Below are 23,221 nucleotides of genomic sequence, written 5' to 3'. Positions count from 1 at the left end.
ACTCATATTCTCATAATACCTATTATATTTTACATATGAGTATGTCGATTTTTTCCTTGGTTTTATAATTTTGTCTTCCCATTTTGGGAAAAGCTTGATTAGGTTTTATTTATTTTAAGAATGTGATTAGGTTTATGTACCTCTGATCAGATTAAAAAACATTAGATAGCAACTTTCATTTGAAATCCAAATAATTAACAGTAATAATAAATTATTACTTGAACTATGTATCATAGCTTTGTTTCATCTATATCTGAAATCGGACTAGTTAAGTTACTAAATTATTGAGATTTTTGTGAATCTGCCATCTATGTTACTTGTCTTGACTGATAAATAGCAGACAGTCAGAGGCACATGCAAATGATAGACCATTGGCTCTAGTGATGATTCTAAGTAAATTTTTATTAATTTAGCCTCTTTTCCTATACAGCTACAAGCAGATTATAGCTTTCTGGAACATGTTCATAACTAAGTTATATTTTTTCATACCATACTTTTATAATATATACTAAGTCAAGAGAAGTATAATTTTTTTTCTCTTTTTTTAAAATAAAGGTTCACAGATCACTCACTGCAATACTCAAAGATACTTCCTTTTCTCTCTATTTCTCTCTGTTTCTCTGTATTTCACTCTCTCTGTCTCTCTCTGTCTGTCTCTCTTTTTTTTTTAATAGAATGACAGATGAAGAGAGAAGTGTAATGGAAAAGCAAGTCAGATCCCTCCAGGAGAGCTACAGCTTATTATCCAATGAAGCTTTGAAACAACTGCAGGAAGCACAGTATTTGAGTGATGAAAAGATGGAAGGAAAGGTAACAAGATGGAAAACTTACATTTCAGGCTCTTTTGAGTTTTACTGCATGATTATGGAACAATACATGAGCAGTGAAGGAAGAAACTGTAATTAACAGCGTGTAAGGACCTTGAGAACATGATTTAATTTGACTAAAGGTTTTATGTACTTGGTATGGTATACTGTGTAACCTTTAAGTGTGCATATGAACATTTTACTCATCAGATTTTTTTGTGAAGAGTCTTAATACTGTGTGCCTTGCATGAAGAAAGATAAACAAATCATTCATCTCTTAACTCTTCTCTTAAAAGCCATTCTTTGACTGCTAGATAAATCTGTGTTTTGCTGCGAAAATGACACCATAAAATAACATGTTAATTTCTCCCATATATCACTCAGAAATGTCCTAGAAGTTATTTAACCACAATTTTTCTTAAAAATTAACTGAGTATATAGATGGGAGCACATACAGTGTTTAGCTCTGAGATATTACAAATACATTTGTAAATGGACCTCAATCTTAAATATGGAATTCTCTAAAATATATTGCAAAGGAACATTCTCATATACATGTAGAGGCAGTGGGGGTTAATGCAGTTTAAATCGTGTTACCGAACTGACTACATGCTTTCCATGCAAACTAAATGCAGTGTTTGATGCTAGAACATTTGATTCCTTATCGTTGAGTGAAAAAACAGACGTGCTGTATGCTGTAAACATGAATAGCATGGTGGTTTTGTATCACATACTGTTTCCAAATAGTCTAACTTTTCACGGACATTTAGAGCATGAAAATTTGCCTTTCAGGTATATGCTCTATTTGCTCACGCTGCCATCATCTATTCTTCTTTCACTAACCCTATTTATGTATGCAAAGCGTAGGTTTTCAATTCACAGATGCATGTTGATTTTAAATCTTTTATCACATCGTGTGCTGTTGAATGACTGACATAGATCACTTGCGCATTTGAGCTGCTAACATTCACAGCATTTCTCCAGTCCTGGTAAGTACATGTTTTTATGCTTAATGTGCTTTCAAAAGCAAAATAAAATTTAAAATATACAGTCTGAAAATAGTGATAGCCATTCTTTTATATTCCTTTTTTAGGTGAATAAAGTCATTGCTGGTATCATTGACCAAACAACTGGAGAAGTCCTTTCAGTCTTTCATTCTGTTTTAAAAGGTTTCATTGACTATGGCACTGGAATTAGATTGCTTGAGAATCAGCTGATTCTATCTGGAATCATTTCTCCAGAACTAGGAGTATGTTATGATCTGGAAGAAGCTAAAGCTCATGCCCTAATTGATGAGCAGACTCTGTTGCAGTTGCAGGAATTAAGCAACGCAAAGAAGCTTATTTCAGAGTCATCACTAATAAATCTTCCAGTTGTATCAGCTTTAGGTCAAGGTCTAATTTCAGAATCTTTGGCCATTAAAATTCTTGAGAATCAGCTTTCAACTGGGCACTTGATTTTGCCATCTACTGGAGAAAATCTGACTTTACAGAAGGCTTTCCAGAGGAACCTGATTCCTCCAACATTATATGCAAAGCTTCTGGAAAGACAAGACACATGCAAAGATCTCATAGACCCTAACTCCGCTGAAAAGATTTCCCTTGAACAGATGGTTAATAGAAGCATAATACATGAAGAAACAGGGTTAAGACTCTTACCTGTGCAACCACAAGAAAAAGGCAGAATCACATTCAAATGTGGAAGGAAGATAACTGTTTTGAGGGCAGCGCATGAAGGACTCATTGATCGGGATACAATGTTCAGGCTGCTGGGGGCTCAGTTAATGTCTGGAGGTATAATTGATTCTAACTCAGGGAAGCGAATAACTGTGGAAGAAGCCATGAAACAAGGGATGATAGATCAGGACACTGCCTGTGGGATTCTCACCCATCAGGTTCAGACTGGTGGAATCCTTTGTCCAAATTCAGGCAAACGCTTGACTGTTGATGAAGCTGTGCAGTGTAACCTAATAACATCTACCAGTGCATTACTGGTATTAGAAGCACAAAAAGGCTTTGTTGGCCTAATTTGGCCTCATACTGGTGAAATATTCCCCATATCAACTTCTTTGCATCAAGGGATGATAACAAACGAGCTAGCATTCAAAATACTAAATGGGAGGCAAAAAATAGCTGCGCTTTACATTCCAGAAACTTGTGAAGTACTCAGTCTAGATAAGGCTACACAATCCGGGGTAATAGACATCAATACTGTATCCATTTTGAACAGTGTGATTTTACCAGATAAAATGCCTGATGTAGAAGAATTAGAATCCCCATGTAAAAATGCTGCAAAATGGTTATCAACTTATGAGCTTCAGCCTTCTCTATTTCATGACTGTGAGGAGGAACATGAAAATTCTGGCACAGAAGGCCATATATGTCATAGTTTGGACCAAGCTAAGAAATTATTCATATCTTATCTGATGGTAAATAGTTACATGGATGCAAACACTGGAGGAAGACTTTTATTATATGATGGAGAACTGCAAGAAGCCATCAATATATTGCTGGAAGGTGATACATATAATTCTGATGTGTCAGAAAATGAGTTTAGTAACCAATACAACAGTCCAAAAGGAATTAATCTAAAGTCAGCTGGCAGTGTCCACTTCGGTAATATCACAAGCAATGACCAGGCTGATATTTCAGGGATTGAGAATACTTCTAATAGCAAGAAATTAATTCAGTTGGAAGATTCTGGGAAAAATAAAGGGTCTCAGGGAAAAGATGTTCATGTACGTAGACCTGATGTTTGTAATACTATTTGTACTGAGCAATCAGAATATGCACAGGAGAGTTTGTTAACAAAATCTACAGAAGTTAGAAATGTAGTAGGTGGTGTTCAGAATTCTGTAAACCAAAATGCACTCAACAGTCTTCTGGAGTATTCTGCATGGACAGAAATAGGACTGTATAAGCATAAGGATCAGAAGGCAAATTCAGGAAATACTGAAGGATATCTTCCAAATGACTCTAATCCAAATCTCATTTCAGAAATAGAAGAAGAAAAGATACATATACCAGACAGTCTGGGTAAGGAAAATAAGAATTATAAAACCTTACAAAATACCTTGTGTGTAAATGAGCGGTCAGTTAATGAAACCCAAAGAGACCTGGAAAGGTGCACAAAATGTGGGCTTCACATTTTGCAAGCTGATGACAGCAGAATGTTACTTGATAGCAGCAAGAAAGATGACTTTCAGAGAAGTCTTGGTTTGTCCGCCAATGCAGATATCAAAGACAGACTTCCAGGAGAACTTTCTTGTAAAGAATTAGGAAGTCAAGTTGTTGACACACTACAGTTTGAAGACAATGGATATAGTGAGCAACCTCTGCAGGACTACACTGATGTACATAACAGGCCATTCCTAGAGGATGTTAGCAGTCCATCCTTGGAGGATTGTACTGATTTGCAGAATAAGGGCTGTCTAGAACACAGCAGAGACATGCGCTACATGCCTTTGTTAGATGACAGTACTTTTAGATGTGATGAACCTGTTGTGGGGGACAGTAGCAACACAGCACAAGCGCTAACACTGGAAGAAGCCAGTCTTACATTTGATAAGTTACTGCTGGTTGACAGTAGTTCTGATTCATCACTAGGAGGGAGCGATGACGTTCCACAGTCTGAAGGCAAACACTTGCAGCGTGAATGTGATGAGGTAGCCTCTGAAGATGACAGCTCTCAGATTGATGATGATGATGCCTATGAAACTCCTCAAGTTGATGATGATGACAGTGATGTCTACCATACTCCACAAGTTGATGATTATGATTCCTATGACACTCCTCAAGGTGATGATGATTATGATACATCACAGTTGGGGGATGATGATAATACGCCAGAGCCTGATGATATTCCCTTAGGTTTTCTAGAGGAGAGATGTGGTCTAATAAATCTGAGAGAAGAGAACAGCTCTTTTCAAGGCCTTGCAGCAAATGCTGGAGAGGGTGTCCGTTATTCAAGGGATGGAAATCTGACAGGTCTACCTGAGAGCATAAATACAACTTCCACAAGTGCCAGCACTTTGGAAACCCGCCCTGAGGAGGAAAGGGAAAGAACAGGCAGCTTTGAAGAGAAGAAGCTAAAATTGCCAGTTATTCTGGAGAGTGAAGGAAGTAAGGAGGGAGACCTTAGTTCCCTACTAAAGGTGCGTGAAGCAGAAGTACAAAGAGACAGAAATGAGGAATGTGAAATGAAAGCAGAAAGTGACTCCTATGAGGATGAATCTGAAGGAACACCGGAGGAGGAAGATTATGACTGTATGGATTATGATTATGATAGTTATGATGACTCTGATACTGATTCTGACAGTGATGAAGAAATAGATATTTTTTACTCACACCATCAATGTAAAAACATAGGTGACCAGCTGTTAGCTCCTTTAGGAGACATAGAAAATAGTGATGAAAATAATCAGAATATTGGTGATTGTTACCATTCTTTTAGCACCGTGGCAGGGGATTGTTTGCAATTCCAGTCCAACCATGGAAATGGAAAACTGCCCTCTGGAAAATGTAAAACTGTATCAGATGTTTCTGAGGAAAGATGTTTTGGTCTTACACCTACAAGCAAAGATGACAGACAGCAAGAAAGAGAAAATGAGTGTGAGAATTCTATCAAAAGTAAGCATATGTCACAAGACATTGCTGAACGTATTCAGTCTGAAAATGTCTTTGATGCTAAATGGGTGTCTTGTAAGAATGAAGAAGATAACAAAACACAATTTAAAGTTCCAGCTTCTCAGCTTCTTGATGATACTGTGACATCTGATACCAGAGTAACAGCCTTCCTTAATACCAAGCAAGCTACAGATGATGATGAAAACATTCAGACACATTTGTTTCTCCTAGAATGCTCTTTACCTGTTCCTAGCATGAATAAAAACAATACTGGTATCATGCCAATGTTGCATTCAAATCATGGACAAAGACAAAAAGAAGTAGTATTTGTGGAGGAACAAATGTTAAATGACATGGCTGGTATGGAACAAGTACAGGAAAGTGCATCCCAAACGGACAGTAAATTCCTTGGACATATGTCTCATGTGGGTGTTGGTGATAGTCTGTGTTCACTTACTGATCGTATAGAACAAGCCACAGATAGGAAGCAGAGTCAAACAGAAATAAGTTTTGAAATTCTTAAAGAAAATACAAATATAGTAAATATTACAAAAGAAAATGATATCCAAGAGCTAAGTAAAAGTCCCATTCATATTGAAAGCCTTGGGGAAATATTTGATGCATTGATAATTAAAGCTGATAGAGAAACTCCTGTTTCAAGTAAAGAAAAAGTAAATACTGATCAAGCTTTGCTTGATACTGGAGGTGATGTGAAATCAGATGAATCAAAGAGTTTTTTTAACCTTTCCTCCTCTATAAAAGAATGTGCAACAGGAGTAAATGCAGAAAGTAATTCAGAATTGGATAAAGCTAAATTCTGTTGCATTATAGATGGGGAAGAGGGGGGAAATGATATAGAAAATGAAAAGGAATTTCTGCTCAAGGACATAATTGATACAGGAGAAATGCATTCAAGTGAATTAAATTCTAACACTCACTCCCTTCCCCTGAAAATTACAGTAAAACCAAAGGAAATTAACATGAGCAAGGGAACAGTTATCTGTCAAAATATTGTCAATGCTTTTAAAGACAGTTCAGAAAATAAGAGCAGCAATGATCATGAATTTGTCGTCATGCAAGCAGGTGCTTTAGAAAGTAATGGGAACGCCAAAGAGTCAGGGGATGAGATTGAAGTGCTACCTTCTGGGAATCACAGCCATAGAGCTGATGTTTCTTCAGTAGTTCTGAGCAGCATAGAGAGTGACTTGCTTAACGTTACCCGGAAAGAATATGAGGCAGTAAAGAACTCAAAAGGAGAGAATGTCATGGTCACTGAGCCTTCTTCCTTTGAAAATGGTTTTGAAAAACAAATATCCATGGAGTCATTACAAAAGGAAATGGGACCCTGCAAAGATTTTCAGATAAAGGAAGATATTTCACAATCCCCAGAAATGTCTGACACACTAATAGAAGACTTGAAAAATATATTGCAAAGCAAATTGAAAAAAGGACATGTTTACTGCAAGCAGGAGGGTGAACCCCTAAATTACTCTGATACAAAAGTTTTAGTGCAAAATTTGCTTGCAATGGTTAGAAGCACACAACTTGGGATTGATGCATCTTATGAATCAGATATAAAGCAAACAAATGATGACCTCAGAACTGCATTAATGGTTAGCAAACCATGCATAGAGCCAAAGGACTGTGATGCTCTTTCATTGCTTTCACCTGATTGCAGAAGTCCTGACCTTCTTCAGGATATTCTGAAGCAGGAGTCCTGCAAACAAAAGATGGATGATCCAAGTGAAATGAAGACTCAAATAGACCAAGGAGTAAAAGCTCCCATTCCAAAACTTATTACTTCTCAACTTGGGCAGATTTTTCAAATCTCATCTGGAGATGAAAGTACGTACAAGTTAGAGGAGCTGATAAGTGGTTTGCTTACAAGCTCACAGGTTGCTGGTATCAGCATAGGACATGACGGTAAAGGCAAAGTAGGTGGGCTTTCTACTCTTTTTTCAACAGAACAATCAATGTTTGGATCAGAAATTCCTAAAGAGAATTCAGTAGAAGATGACATAGTTTTTGCTTTGAAAAGTGACGGGGCGCATGAGAGGACAGACAGCCTTTCCAAAGGCTCTACTGAGTCCATTTTCAAAACAGAAGAAGCAGTCGTGGAAGACAACCCCACTGGCATGGTAAGTAGCAGCAGCTGGTATATGCTATATGCCCTGTGTTAGAGGAATTGCATGAATCCTTTTAAGTACTGGAGAATGTAATTGAACCAGAAGAATTGCTGAAAAACTATATAATAACTTTAAAACAAGTATAGTTAAACCAAGGGTTTTTTATTGTCTAGTTTCAAGTCTGTCAGTTTGTAAAACCTTTTCTTGTTAAAACTCATTTTCAGTTCAGTGGAGTACAGCAGTGTTTAAAGTTAACAGAGAAATTGCAAAAGCATGTGGCTGTGGTTCAAGATATGCAATGCTACCTAGATAATCAGCAACCTATTAGTACCAACCTGGAAACACTGAAAGAGGAACTGGAACAGTTAGAGGTCAGTAAAATGTGCTTCATACTTGTACTTCAGTGGTGGGTGCCTGGAGAAGGCATTAGCTAAAAGAGAGAGATTTCAAATATAATTAAATTAATTTGGATTTAAATGTCTTTCTTGCTTAGTAACTCAGTGCATTTTGTATATATTCTCTTTGCAGTCATTTGAATCAGGGCTGGCTACCTTTGCTATTATCCTAAAAAAAGATATGAAGTTGGCAGAAGAATTTTTAAGGCTTTCTCACAGAGATATTCTCAAAGAGGAACTTAAAGAGCTAAAGATAACCTATGAGAATTTGCAGGAAGCGTTTTTGGTGGTCTCTGATACATCTTCAAAACGGGCAAAACAAATAGTCTGTGCTATTGACTCTGAAATGGTATGTTTTTATGAGTGTCCATTTGTGTATTTCAGCTCAGTTCTTTTCAAAGTGATTGAGCTAAACAGAAAAATTTTGCTTTGGCTTTATTACCTTTTATCTGAATATTAAATGTATATATGATTCTATTCAATATGGTGGAAAATGTAGTTAAACTGCAGAGGCATAAATAAATATATAACTTCCCTTTCTAGTCTAAGCTTGCAGTATTACACCAGCAACTTTTAAGCAAACTGCAGAGGTATTCAGACTGGATCACAGAAAAAAGTAAAGTTGTGAATGAATTCATAGTGAACACTAATGACATAGAAGACATGAAGCAAAGTTTACAGCTCCTCAAGGCAAGTATTTTTTTATAGCAGGTGTTGCTGGTTCTGCTTAGCTGCTCTTTAACCTCTGTTGCTTAAACAGACAGCCAGAACTAAGAAGACAACTGCTTGATGATCCATTAAAAATATTGTTGATTTGCTTTTTCTCCTTAAAATGCTTTTGATAGAGTTGGGGTTACTGAGAAAAACATTGATTCTGCTTACATTTGTTATGTTAAATCTGGCTGTTTTTGGCAATCTAGTTTATGTTACAAATATTTCAGTTATTAAAATTATATCTTAATGCGTGGGATCCAGATTCTTTATTGAAGTTTAATTACCTTCCTAATGAATTACATGTGAGTGTTTTAAGGAAACCAAAATGGGGAAAGATTAAAAGCCATTGAAGGGCCTCCCCATTACAACCTTCACTGAAATGAGTCATGCAAAATGAATCAAATCAATTTACAGTAATGTTCATACACATATATATGAACAAATAATAGAAACAAAATTACTTTTCTGTGCTTTAATGGGGTTCCAGCAGGTGTGGTAATGTCATAGGGGATACACAGGTGTAATTATTTGCAGAATTCGCCACACTGCTGGAAACGGGGCATGTCACTGTGGGGCTAAGGATAGGAATGCTTTCAATAAACTTTTTAATGTTTCTAAGTTTTCAGACCGGTGTTTTGTAGAGCTAACCTGCCATTTAGGTGAACACATGCTCACCATAAATCTTTCAGTGCTGAAGGTCAGCCGGTTCTCAGACATCCATGAGAAAGGGAAGAAACAGAGAGATTCAAGGTCATCTTATTTATTACTCGAACGTGGATTGTCACAAGGGCAAACCATGCACAAATGCATTCAAATGCCTATCTGAATGCATCAGAATGATTCTGACACAAACTTTTTACTGTGGCTAAAATGGCTCTGAAAAGCGTTTTGGAACATGGGAACAAGGATAGTAATATTTCTAAGTGTTTTATCCCTACTGAATTTGTCTTCATTGCTAGTCATTTGCTACTCTTTGTTTACAGAACACTGCTGCAGAGCTTGGCTGTACAAAAATGCAACTGGATTCCACTGCGTTTGATATTCAGTTCTTCATTTCTGAACATGCCCAAGATCTTTCTCCTAATCAGAGCAAACAGCTGCTGAGGCTCTTAAATATCACCCAGAAATCTTTTCAGGAAGTACAGGAAGCAATAACATCTCAAGTGGAAAGTTTAGAGACTCAGTTACAGGCAGCGCAAGAACTGGGTGATCAGAAGGTTTGCTTTTCTGTGTAAATGTGTGCTGAGTGTTTTTGTCTATGGATGAGGAATTTTAATACCAGCATGCAGTATTAAGTGTATTCCTATCTCCTCAATTTTATTATGAATGCATTCATAGTTCTACAAAGACTGTATTGATCAAATTTGGTGAACTGTCATTTCTGTCTTTTCTTGGTGCAATCACAGCTCACAGAACCAGCATATTAGATTGCAGACAGGTACAGTTTCAGACATTATGATCTCTACAGCCTTAAGTGAGCAGGTCTGGTATTTCTAGCAATGAGGGAAATTTACCTGAGATTCCTGACAAGCTTTGGTTGTTTAGAAGCTATGTCAGTAAATAAATAAAACAGTGAACTCAAGTCCTCTTCTGATCAGTGAGTTTCCATTGCTCATCACTTCTGTTCTGCTGGAGAGTTTTTTTTTTTTTTTTTTTTTCCCCCTGATCCGCTAGGTCATCTGCTGTGTGATCTTTGTCTAGGTCTTTATGTATAGTCAAAGAACTGGATTTGTTTAATCTGGTCTTTGGTAGGATGGCTCGTTTTGACTGAAACAGGTTAGAGGGACAGGCATATGAGTACATCAGCTAACAGATTTGAGATTCTAGGCCAAGGCATTGGGGAAGCTATGGGTCACGTTGGTGCAGTTACCTCTTCAGCTGGTACGGCTGCAGTTGGCAATCATAAGCAGCCTTTGTTTTTGTAGTCAAAGGAGGCTGATAAGATACCGTAGTGGAACTGCATCTCCTCCTCTAGTCATAAAAGCATAGTTAAAACTCAGACTCACCACTTTGTCCCGCACTTTATGGATAATGAATTGTTTTCTGTCATTCTGAGGACTTTGTGTTATTTTGCATTCTAAGAACATTTGTTTCTTCTATATTCTGTCAAAAAAACATAAAATTGGGCATAGATACTTATCTAGGACTTAGTAACAATAATGATCTTGCATGTTTTGTTCTTTTCTACTGCTTAAAAAGTCAGCATTTTCTCTTCAGGTAACATATTATGCATACCAACAGAGCTAACTTACAGTCACAACTAACCTCTGTTTTGATATCCCTTTTTTCAGAATTAATAAACGTTTATCGCAGGCTTCAAGCGGTTAAGAGACTGGATTTTCACTCCTGTCGTTTGGAGGTTTCATCTTTCACATAATGTGCATGGCCAGACTTCTATTGGGCAGTTCCATCAAACATGGTCTCTTTTACTTACAGCATATCTGAGGTTTATCCATAACTTCTATATGTATATATTCATCTGGCTCTTTGTACCACTGCTATCATGTTTACAGCATACCTTTAAAATTATTGCTTTGTGATATGTTTTTCAAGGGTAGCTCCTATTAGAGTGTCTGTTAACTTGTACAGTGAGGAAATTTTTATTTTATTGTTGAATTGTATTTGGCTCTGATATAGGATGTGGCCGAACGGCAGCAGGAATGCAAAGAGAAACTGCAGGAAATGTGTGATTTGCTTACACAGACTGAAAATCGAATAATTGGACACCAAGAGTCTCTTGTTATTGGAGACAGCAAGGCCGAGTTAGAACAATACCAGACCACGCAGGAGGTATGTGCGCTTCTGATCAGATACATTAGTGAAGAATGAGTGCAGAGGAAAGTGACTAGGCACTTTTGTTGAAAAAGACGACTATCCTGTGAGAGGAGAGTAAAATAGGTTTGTTTGGCCTAGCAAAGCAAAGCTTTAAAGGAGTGTCTTTAACTGCTGCCCATGAAAACGCTAAAGTTATGTACCAATGGCAGGAAAGAATCTTTGAAACCAGAAGACAGTAAAATAGAGAGCATGTGTACGAAATGTTTCAGGAAGCAGTCTTCTAGCAGGCCTCAGATTTGTTATATGATTCTTCAGCTTAAGACTGTTCCTGTCAGGTGTGATAAAATCACACTTGCTTATTATGTTAAAATCACATTCTGGCTTTGTCTCTGATGTCAGGGTGTGCTTATTCTTCTTCACAATATTCTTAAACAGAAGGCTTTCTGTTGCCTGAGGCTTTCTCTTGCCTTACACTTGTTTTGTTATGAGTTCTGGTTTTCTAGTGATGTTTGCAGACTGCTTGGTGCCCTTGTGTAACAGAGCCCTTTCAGTTTGTTTGTTTTTCTGTCGAGACCGTGCCTTTCAGCAAGGCAAGCCTTCACTGGATTTTGCATGTGGCACGTGCAGTGCTGCAAGCTCCTGGCTTAGCTCACGGTTCGGCTTGAGAAAGAAAGCCCAGCCTTTCGTGAGACAGGGGCATCCAAATCCTTGAGCTAGCAGCCGCCTTGGCCCGTTTTCCTCTCTTTGGAAGCCCGCTTGCCTAAGACTGGTGCGCTGGCCTTGTCCGTGCTGGTCCGTGCCTTTGTCTGGCCCCGGGGGATCATTTGTGAGCCCCCGAGCAAGGCCTGAGAGAGGGTGAGTGGTATCAAAGGGATTCGGCCTCCTCCATGGAAGCCCAGAAGGGCCCCTGAGGAGGCAGACCCCTTGGGTGACTGCCTTGAGGGAAGCAGAGGCAAAAGAGAGAGGCAGCAGCTGGCCTGAGGAGCTGCAGCGAGAGCCCTTTCTCTCTGCTTGCTCGAGGCGGGCACTGTCCACGAACAGGGCTGTGAAAGGCTTTTCAGAGGAAGTGCCTGTTGCAAGGCCTTGGGGGACTAGAAGGGCACTGAAGGGCTGAGGAGTTGGTCTTAGTGTGTTTTGAGGCCCTTGGGGTCGCTGGGCTGCTGCCCTGTCTGATCCTGTCCCCGGCGCGTCCCGGATGCAGGGGCGCGTGGCGGCTGGGCTGGCCACCCTCTGTGAGGCATGGGGCGGACGTGCGGGTGCCCTGTGGTGGGGTGGGCACGGGCGGTGGCCCCAGTGTCTTGGTGCTCCCCGCAGGAGGGGGTGGCTGGAGAGAGCAGTGCTGCGCGTGGGGAGCCCCGCTGGGATGGGGAGATGGGGAGCGCTCCGAGCTGCGGATCTGCCTTGGCTCCCAGGGCCCCAGTGCCCTCGTGGCGCGAGCCAGGGATGCTGGTGGTTTGCTGGGCTCTGCCCGCCGAGCTTCAGGCCTTTAGTTTCCGAAGCTCTTTCCGGGATCTCCAGGCAGGATCCTAACTAAAGGCTAGGGACTGTCATCTGTAGGCTTCTGCTCTGTCCTAGCTGACGTTAGTTGAGATTTTGACTGTTAAAGGACTGAAGGATTTGATATTGCTCTTCCTCCTCCTCCTCCTCCTCGTAGTATTGGTTTACAGTAGTAAGACTACAGAGCTCCAAATCAGGATCAGTAATATATAAAGGCACAAGTTTCCTGATTCACATTGCCTCACTTTATCTTCAAAGTAACACATCGAGTTAGTCTGTGCTCTCTTTCTAGTCAGTGGAAAGACATAGACACCCTCAGAGTACCTCTGAAGAGTTTATCATCTAACTGGGTATTGAATAATCCATGTGAGTGAAAGAATGATATTGCATATACTTCTTTTTTTAATATAAATAAATATACTGCCTAACAGACTGTGTAACAGGCAAAATGTTGTTTGCTGACTGATTTCTTGTAGGCACTGTTGTAGAAGTGTGCCTAGGGAAGGGAAGGGGGACTTAAAGAAAGTTTCTTATAGATCGAGTTGGGGAGAACTTTCATCCTTAATGATCTGTATGGGATAGATATCTTTCTCAGAGAAAGCAAATCTTGTTTTAATACAATATTTCCAGGAAAATCATTCTAAAATACTTGCTGAAGTGTTAAAATGAGTTGTTCTTTTACCTGCCAATCTATATGTATAATTGCAGCAAAATCCGCAGTCTAAAATGAGAGTCAGATCTTTTGTCTTGTAGCATCAAGTATTATGTATGCTACATATAGAAAAAAAAATTATTTTTTCAATAATTGGATGAATATACTCAAAACCAGAGTTGTTTTAATAATTAAAACTCCTTTCAGGTAATTGGAAGGCAGATCTTCTATCTGACACTATCATACAACAAGACAAACTGAATAGAACTGAATTGGTCAAGAAATTCACCTTAGTAAATATAGTATAGCAGATTTACTTTATCTCTTGATAGCTAAGGAATACTTATATTCTTTTCTATGTACATGGAGATAGAATATTTGAGCCAATAAAGGAAGAAAAAAGTGACCTCTGTCCAGAAGGGAAGTATAAACCAGGAGACTTCCAAATTGCAATCTTTTCAAAAAATACTTAGCTGTCCTCGGAGATGATAGGGGCAGACTGAGCTGCAGAAACTTTTTCAGATGTTTGATTTTTTTTTTTAATGATTATTTTTAGTAATCTTAGTCTGCAGCTTAATAGTATGTCATATACTCTCAAGTAAAGAAGGACCGGTGTGGTGCTTGTACCCAAATCAGAGGCAGTTATAACAACTTTAATCTGCAAGTTCTGGTGAATAATTTACTTACCCCTATTTACTTTCTCTTTTCCCAAAAGGAAATACAAAAAGACATGAGAGAGAGTGCACAAGCGTTGGCAGAGATTGTGAAAAATACTGAAATGTTCTTGAAAGAGCACGGAGAAAAGTTGTCACAAGAAGACAAGACTATTCTTGAACAGAAACTAAATGAAGCTAAAACTAAGTGTTTGCTCCTTAGCCAGAAGGCAGAAGAGTCCAAAAAAGAACTGGATAAAGCTATGACAACAGCAATTAAGCAGGAAACAGAAAAGGTTCTTAGGCAACCATTATTTATTTATTCAAACTGTTTAGGAGTCTCAGTGAATTAGTCTCGCAACTTCTTACTGATATGCTAAGGAGAGATTAAAATCGTATTTCATGTGGATAACTAATAAACTATTTGCTGTTTTATATTATTTGAAAAAACAGTAACATAAATGTCAATTAACAGCTTTTATAATGTTAACATATCTTAAATGGTCTGTTTGCATATGATATTATGTAGTGCCTAAAGAAGATTTCTGAACTGAAACTGTGAAATTTCAATGTAGGTTGCAGCCATAGAACAGCTGGAAGAGAGTAAAAATACGATAGAAAATCTCTTGGATTGGTTATCAAATGTGGACAAAGAAGCGGAGCATGGCAGGAAGCTTAAGCAGGCAATAGAACAGAATGGGACACATTTTGAAGAGGGAGATGTGAAAGCTTTGGAAGGAGAGGAGGACGATGTCAATGGCAATCTGCTGGAGCTTCAGCAAGGCATTGAAACTCAGGTGGACGGATTAGTAAAAAGCACAGAAGATAATCTGAACCAGCAGTATCAGAGGGTCAAGGTACTGTTACTGGACCTATTCAACACTTAGGTGCTAAGCATGTTAGTCATCATTCAGCATGACTGAATTCATTCACATCCTTTCTGCAGTAGACTTTGGAATGGGCACTAGGAAATTAGTGATATACATTCATAGGTATTTTGGTAGTTAGAAGATACAGCAGATTTGTCAGTACTTAACAGTTATGGTCATTATTTCCTGGTAAAAATAAGAAAAAAGAGATATTCTCCAAGGCAAATGTTGAGAATCTGGATGATGAATCTATTATTCTTAATTTCTTCTAGTCAGAAATTGTTGCAGTACAATCAAATTTTTATTGGCTGTACTACAGGTAAACAATATGTGAAAAGTAGTGACAAAAATTAATACTTTTCATGTGACTTTTCCAAGAATCTTTGTAATAGCAAAATGATATCATGTGATTGCCCTTGAACACTGATTACTAATAGTTGCAAATAATAGTTTACTGAAATTATAATCTGCATGTCCTATCCCTGCTTATCCATAGGCAAAGCACTAACTGAAGGCTTCAGCAGGATGAGGTACATAACGCCACAATGCAGCATTTTTAAAATAGATTCTGTAGGTAAATTAATGAGAAGAATTAAAAAAAAAATAGAGCTAAATCTTATAGCCTTTATTTAGTTACAGTTTAGCAGCCTGGTCCTCTTAGGTGTGGTTTGGTGGTGGAGCTGATGTAGCTAATCATGCTGATAGCTGCTACTATGTTGGACTTTTGTAGTTAAAAAAACTCTAAGAAAAATTAAATATTTTTTTTTTTGTTTCTGAGAGATGTGATCAAAAAGGGAAAACAAAACTGCAAAATTGTATGTAATGCTTTTACTTCTACTTTTTGATAATTCTCCACTTCCCCGAACGCCTACAGAATCAACAGAACCTGTAATCTCATTTTGGATAATTGCCTACCATACACATGGCTGAAAAGCATACTAGTCTATTTTACATAGCCATTTTTACCTGGGAATTGAGGAGCTTCCAGAATGGAGATTTTTGAAAGAATTTGTTTGAAATACCTTTGTAGTTACTATGATTTACTGCTTTTTAATGTGGTTGAAACAATCTACATGCATAGAATGTGCTTGGATTTTTAATTTCAAAAGGACCTGTTTCATAACAAATATATTTGGTAAGAATTGCTGCTCTGGAAATTGAAAAATGAAAATATAAAAAACTGGGGAATAATGTTTGTTTGTTCAGAACATAAGAAGGAAGTATCTGCATTCTTTTTAATGTTTGATGCTTTCACTCCTTTTGGTGTGTTTGTTTGAAGTAATAGGAGCAATATATATGTTAGGAAATGGAATGATTGTGATTTAGAAAGCTGTCTACCTTTGAATAGTTTTAATAAATCCTGTTTTGAGACAGACAACTAGGAAAACTTTGATTATACTAAGTATACTGCAATAAGAGTTAAGTAATAAGTAAATTATATTTGCCAAAAATATTTTTTCAAGATGTTTCTAATATCAAGTTTTACTCTACAAAGTTGTCTTTTAGAAGTATAGGAGCAAGTGCTTCTGTGATATATATCCTAGTATCTCCAAATTCCAATGATGATGAAGACATCGTTTGGTCATGTGCTGTGTATCAGGCTAAATTTACCTTTGGATATTTCTTAAAATTTTGAAACTGTACATAAATATGACCAGGAGTCAAGCTTTGAGTTAGATTACTCAAAAATATTTTTTAACAAACGAGAGGAATATAAGAAAAGCTTTCTCTCATTTGGTGGACTTTGCTTTACTCTTCATTTGTAAACAGGATTCAGCAGAGATTTCAAGACAATGATGGTCTAATGAAACCTTCTGAGATGATTACAGTCATAATATATATTTTTTTTCTTGCAGGCTCAGCATGAGAAAATTATTTCACAGCAGCAGGCTGTCATAGTAGCAACTCAGTCTGCCCAGGCACTACTTGAGAAACAAGGCCACTACCTTTCCCCTGAAGAAAAAGACAAGATGCAAAGGAACATGAAAGAGCTGAAGGCTCAGTATGAGTCTGCTTTAGCTGAATCAGAAAGGAAAATGAAGTTAACTCACTCTCTGAGGGAAGAACTTGAGAAATTTGATGCAGACTACAGAGAGTTTGAAACCTGGCTGCAGCAGTCAGAACAAGAACTTGATAATATGGAGGCTGGTGCTTATGACTTTAGTGGTATTATGATCAAACTGAAGAGGCAAAAGAGTTTTTCAGAAGATGTTATATCTCACAAAGGCGATTTACGGTATATTACAATTTCTGGACAAAGAGTTTTAGACGCTGCAAGGTCTTGTAGCAAAAGGGATGGTGTTAAGGTTGACAAAGATGGTATTGATACTTCGGCTACTTATACTGAAGTGCAGAATAAACTGGATAGTGCTTCAGATCGTTTCAAATCTCTCTATACGAAGGTAAGTTTCACTCACCACTGAGTAGGAAAGCCTGCTGTAATTGATACAGCAGCTTGTGTTAAAAGGAATTAAGTGATGAAACAAGTTACTGTGGGAAGTTGTAAATTCTTTGTTTCTTAAAGTTAGATAACAGAACGAGATGCTTTTCTAGGAAATGTGCTGTAGTCAAGTATCGGACTGACTAATGGAATGGGTGGAATTTTATACCTTATGTTATATAGGAGGTCAGACTAGATTACTGCATTCTCCCTTCTAGTCTTAAGCTCTCTGAGTTTATGACAGTGCAAAATGTCTGAGTAGTGTTCTGGGTTGGAAAGAAATTGTAATACTTTTAGACTGATAACATTTGTTTTGATATTGATAACATTTATTTTGATATTGATAACATTTCATTTGATAACATTTTCCTTGCAATATTTCCCATAACTGCTTATTCATTTGTTTCCTTACTAATAAAATAAATATAATAAGAGATAGATTACAGCAAGATTACCATTTGAAATTTCAATTTGATTTATATTTCTACGAAATAGTTTGGCCCAATGTGACCTTTGTTGTTGGCACTAGGCAGCTAGGTAAGAACCTACTGATTTGAGATGAATAGTTCTTTCCCATTACTGTGTCAAATAGACTTGTTATCCCTAACAGCCTGGGATTAATCTCTTATTAAGGGGAAAGTAACAGCTGAAAATCCTCCGTGTACCTTAGAGAGGGAAGATACTTTAACTCTGCATACCACTTTCAACTACGGAATCTGACTGGTAGAACTAGATTAGCATAACTGGCTTGTTTCCCATTCTGACTCTTCAGCTATTTTCAAAAAAAAAAAAAAACCCAAAACCAAAAACACCAACCCAACAGTGTTTTCCAATATTGACAAAAGTCTGGAAATTGAAAATTTCATGAAAAATATGTAATTATGAATTGACCCATATCAGAGAGACTTAGTATGCCTTCACTCAGCCATCTCATAATTCTGTAAGATCACAGGCTCAAACTCCTTAGTAGAGCTTCAGTGGCTGCCAATATGTTGTTGATCTGTAGCAGTTGCCATCTTTGCCTGGGAATTTTCATCTCTTTAAGGTTTTCATGCTCAGAAGTGTGAACTCTGTAGTCAAGGATTTGATCCCTGAATTACAAAACCAAGTTAAACCCTCTTCTCTTGAAAGATTTGTGGAGAAGACTCTGTATTCAGAGAAGCTCATTTTCATTTCCTCACTTGTACAAAGAGTGAAGCCACAAAAGCTTCAGCGTGTTAGATTTCCTCTGACTGGCTTATTGGATTAGTTTGGGTGAGAATGTAAACATTCATTGCAAGATTTTTTGAAGAGCGTCATTTTTATGCACATAAAAATCCTGTGCCAGCAGCTTGATTTGTGATCTCACATTGATCAACTTGCCAAATTCTACCCTTTGCATGTATGCATTTAGCACAGAGAAAATAGAGGTGCTTTGAATATCTGACCCTATGTATGCAGAGCAAAATCAACACGAAGAGGACTTTTTATATTAAATTGAGCCTTATTAAGAACTTAAAGGAGAGAGACTTTAAAAAAGTAAGACCTTCCAAGTTCTGGTTTTATAATTTGTTTGTAGTAACTTTTTGCCTTTTGTAAAAACTTTTTGCTTCTAACAAAATACTGTTTATATACAAATCTATGTATTTGCACATGCACATGCGAGTTTGTAGGAATCTTAATTTAATCTAAATTTGTTGAGGGAATCTTGAATCAGTTCTTAGCTAATTGGTTATGTAAATGAGTGCATTCTGTGTTTGTCCACCAGATGGAGGCCAAGTACCAAATGTAAATATTAAATAAAAAAACTATATGTAACCTTCAGAATATAAATATTTAAAGTAACTGCTGATAAATATTATGACTTGATGCAACCAGAAGATTTTGTTTGTGAAACTATCTCCAAAGAGACTGAAAGAGTTCCACTGACATTTTTTACGTGATAATTCACTGTGCACGTTTTGGAGCATGCTAGTGTGCAGGACCAATAGGATCTCGGTCAGCTGCAGCGTTGCATTCTTAAGAGACCAAAACAAAGCATATGTGCCCTACTGATCCGTATCATTTTGGATTTGCTGTGCATATAAGATGTTTAGGGTAACAGGAACCTGCTGTCTGTATTTTAACGAATATAGAAATATCTTCTCATTTTTGGAAAATTTCTAGCTTCTATCACCTACGTTGCTGGTATCAGACTGCAGACATGCTGATAGAGTCTTTAAGCTGGGGGACCAAAAAGTCATCTTAATGCTTTCCCTGCTCTAATACAATGGATTAGATTCCAGTTTCCTGACTGTATCAGTGAATTGCTTCTAAATCATGATTGAGAAACACAAACTAGGAAGATCTGTCTAGCTGTCTTGGGTTAATCAAGAAGCCAGTTAATGGAATGATGACAAGAAAAAATTATACAGGATTTCAGGAAATGCAAGTATGATCTTGACACTGTCGTGAAATACGACACACAGTGTAATGCCTGGATATTTGTTTGTTTATTTTCTACTCCTTTAGTGTAGCATCCTTGGAAATAACCTTAAAGACCTGGCAGATAAATACCAGCATTATGAAGATGCCTCGTCTGGACTTTTGTCAGGTCTCCAGGCCTCTGAAATAGCTGTGAACAAACAACTGTCTGAGCCAATTGCAGTGGATCCCAAAAATCTCCAAAGACAGCTAGAAGAAACCAAGGTAAAAAGCTTTAAAAACCAGAAGTACTTCTGTCCTAAAGGGAACTGCTTTTTGTCTGGAAAACAGGATAATCTAATGTAATCCAGGTGGCTGAAGGCCACATTCTTGCCTTGTCTGTGTGCATGTAACTCTTAGTCCTCAAATTAAGCTGCCTCAAGTATTATCTGAAAAGCCTTATGGTGGAAATTTAATGGGGCACCAAGTTGCCAGTACTGTTGTGAAAGCAAGATGCATTTCATATCACTTAGCAAATGATAGGGTTTGGAAAGCCTATTGCAATCTGGAAAGTTTGAGAACTAGGAAAGGATTTAATGTTTACAGTTTGCTGACAGGATAGGGCTTGTGTCTGGGACGACCATTGTTGTCTGTGATTTTGCTTTTTTCTATTCATGTTTTTATTCTGCTGCAATGTATTTTGTAAAGAGTTGTACTGCATCAGCTCTGATATCTGATTAATCTGTTAGCCTGGTGCAGTCATATCCATTACTCCATGCTCTGCAGATAGTGACTATAACATAATTTGCCCTCCAAAGAAAAATTTTGTGTGTACATATATGTATATGTATACACATATACACACACTTTTTTTTTTCCTTGAAGGAGTGACTCACAGCTTCATATAAATCCTAGTAGAGACAAGACAGGATAGTGATGGAGCTTGTCCAGAAAACACACTGGTTAGGTGCATAGAATGGAAGTTGGCAGGAAGCTTTAGGAACCCAAGTATAAGGTGATTTGTATAACGCTTCCTGAAGGCTATCATCTTTGAAGTGGCTCTTACGTTTTCATGAATACATTCAGTCTTCTATACTAAAATTAAAATGCAGGATTCTTCCTTTATTTTCCAGTGGGCAAGGTAATCAGTTAGGCATTACCTCACTGTTCTGTGTATTGTACATGAAGTGTCTGTGCACGAGTCTGATAGGTTTGACAAATAAGTACTTTAAACATTTCTCTTATTAAATCTGGAAAACAGTACATCTCCCACAAGGTATCCTTAAAATCTGCTGCTGGGCTTGCCCACAATTTTGGTACATGACAGATCAGACTAGAAAAATAAATCACTGTGAAGTTACAAGACTTAAGAAAATTGTTTATTCTTTTATACATGGAAGTGTAAATTTTGCACTCTTAGCATTGGAACAGTGTAGCTGCATTTGTGCTTCTAGGCGGTAGAAAAGTACAAATAACACCAATTACAATCTGAAGCTATTATTTAAACTTTTCGTTCCTTATGCCAAAATGAATTATATCCTGTATAATGCCAATTTTCATGCAAGTAACACAAAAGGAGTGAATACTGTGGCTCTTTTATGAAATGCCTACATGGATTACTTGCCACACAAAAGAGCACTCAATGAGAATGAGCTGGGAAGAAGGGACAAGGTGCAAAGCATCAAAAGATTCAAAAGAAGAGAAAAAACAGGAGGCTGAAGAGCGAAAGCCAATTAATGGAAGCAAAACAAAGAGCATTTCTGAAGAAGTCAGGTGTTGCAAGTTAAAGCTGTCCCTTTTAGCCAACACATCCAGTTGATAATCCAGCTAGACACTGACCTTGGCAGCATGATGGTGTCTAATCTTTTTATAGGGATTAACTGTTCTTCAGAATATTCTTCAGTGCCTCCGGCATAAGCTTGTTTGCTTTCTGTCAGCATACAAGGTTGTCTGATATGTCTCTTTTTTTGTGCAAGTAGAGTATTTCTACTTAGTATAAGGAGAATTCCTCTTCAGGTTTATTTGAGCTTTTTTCATCAAATAGCCAGGGATAGGAATACATACTGTTCTGGGGTAGCAGGGCATACTATGTTCTAGCATATTACTGTGCTCTTGATATCAATATGACTTTGTCCTGGCAAGACAGATAGGACTATCTATTGTAAAGTATGCTCATAGCGTAAGTAGCGTATATCAGAAAAAAAGTCAGAGGGGACATGGGACTTCTGTGAAGATCAAGTGAATCAAGATATCATATGCAGTAGCACAGGGGCCTGAAATAATTTAGAGACTAGTCACTCTAAAGTATTGCTATAGTCACTGGAGAGAGAAAGCCACTTTCAGAAGTTGATTCAGCCCTCCTATCTCTCTCTCTTGGAGCTGGAGAGAGTCTTGGCTGGGGTAGTCTCTAAATCTGTGTTCCTTGACTGAATGGATAAACCTAGGGAAAATGCAGCTCCAGGAGGTGTTTAAAACTGTGAAGGTGATCAGCATGTTTCCCAGTAGTCATATTTACACAACGGTATCAATCTAATCCTTTGTCAGCACAACTGATGTTGAATGTGTCATTGCTGCTGATCACTGTATTTTTTTTCCCTCTGGAATTGTTCCCTGATGCTGAGTTGAAAAATATGTTTATTTTTCTTTTGGATAAGAGATGAGTTAGTACAAATGGTCTTAAAAAAAGTGATCAAAAGACACATTTTCAAGTTCCTTTGCCAGAAATTAGTGAGTCGGAGAAGTAAAAGAGAAGACAAATAAGATGATGAATAAAATAAAACAAGGGCCAGAAGGCAAAGGGTAGTTGTAGCCAGTGATTAAGGTTTTTTTTTTTTATTTTTTAATGGAGAGGTCACAAATTGAGTTAGTTTATTCCCAGCACTAAGTTTAGGCTGTATGCATATCACAAGCCCTGCATGTGTAATTTTTAGCTGTATGGAAGAGTATAATTAATAATTATGGAATTTTACAGGTTCTTCAAGGACAAGTGTCTAACCACCAAATTGCTGTAGAAAAACTGAAGAAAGCTGCTGAAGTGCTTCTGGATACAAGGGGAGAGTTGACACCAGACAAAGATAAAATTCAGAAAACATTGGGTAAATTATTAATACCTGCTTTTATCACCTGTGTTTGTACTCAAGTCCTGGAAGAGACAAAATGCAGAGTTTCCACATTTCCATATCACTGTTCAGGCCCGTGTTTTGTTGAATCATAAGCTATTACAACACAGTAACTTTATTATTGGTCTGTCTCCCACATTTGATAATAGGGTCCTCAGTTAAAAACTG

General features: G+C 37.7%; 1 protein-coding gene across 28 annotated transcripts in view; it reads left to right on the top strand.

The window, feature by feature from the left end:
* Positions 1-23,221, top strand: part of LOC104151956 (dystonin) — a 309,066-nt gene that overhangs the window by 188,754 nt on the left and 97,091 nt on the right. For 25 of the 28 annotated variants that reach the window (XM_068937429.1, XM_068937427.1, XM_068937406.1 and 22 more), the window contains 7 exons: positions 675-810; positions 11,304-11,456; positions 14,306-14,539; positions 14,819-15,100; positions 16,969-17,514; positions 20,043-20,219; positions 22,906-23,029. In XM_068937429.1, coding sequence (XP_068793530.1) covers positions 675-810; positions 11,304-11,456; positions 14,306-14,539; positions 14,819-15,100; positions 16,969-17,514; positions 20,043-20,219; positions 22,906-23,029 — 1,652 coding nt within the window. Of the gene's footprint in view, positions 1-674; positions 1,796-1,899; positions 7,570-7,781; positions 7,929-8,085; positions 8,302-8,495; positions 8,643-9,649; positions 9,884-11,303; positions 11,457-14,305; positions 14,540-14,818; positions 15,101-16,968; positions 17,515-20,042; positions 20,220-22,905; positions 23,030-23,221 lie in introns of all 28 variants that reach the window. The other 3 variants (XM_068937423.1, XM_068937424.1, XM_068937422.1) reach the window with 1 other exon arrangement.

Source organism: Struthio camelus, chromosome 3 (genome assembly GCF_040807025.1).
Source record: "Struthio camelus isolate bStrCam1 chromosome 3, bStrCam1.hap1, whole genome shotgun sequence".
In the NCBI taxonomy this organism is placed as follows: Eukaryota; Metazoa; Chordata; class Aves; order Struthioniformes; family Struthionidae; genus Struthio; species Struthio camelus.
The sequence above is the reverse complement of the archived record's forward strand: the minus strand, read 5'-3'. Positions and strand labels throughout refer to the sequence as shown.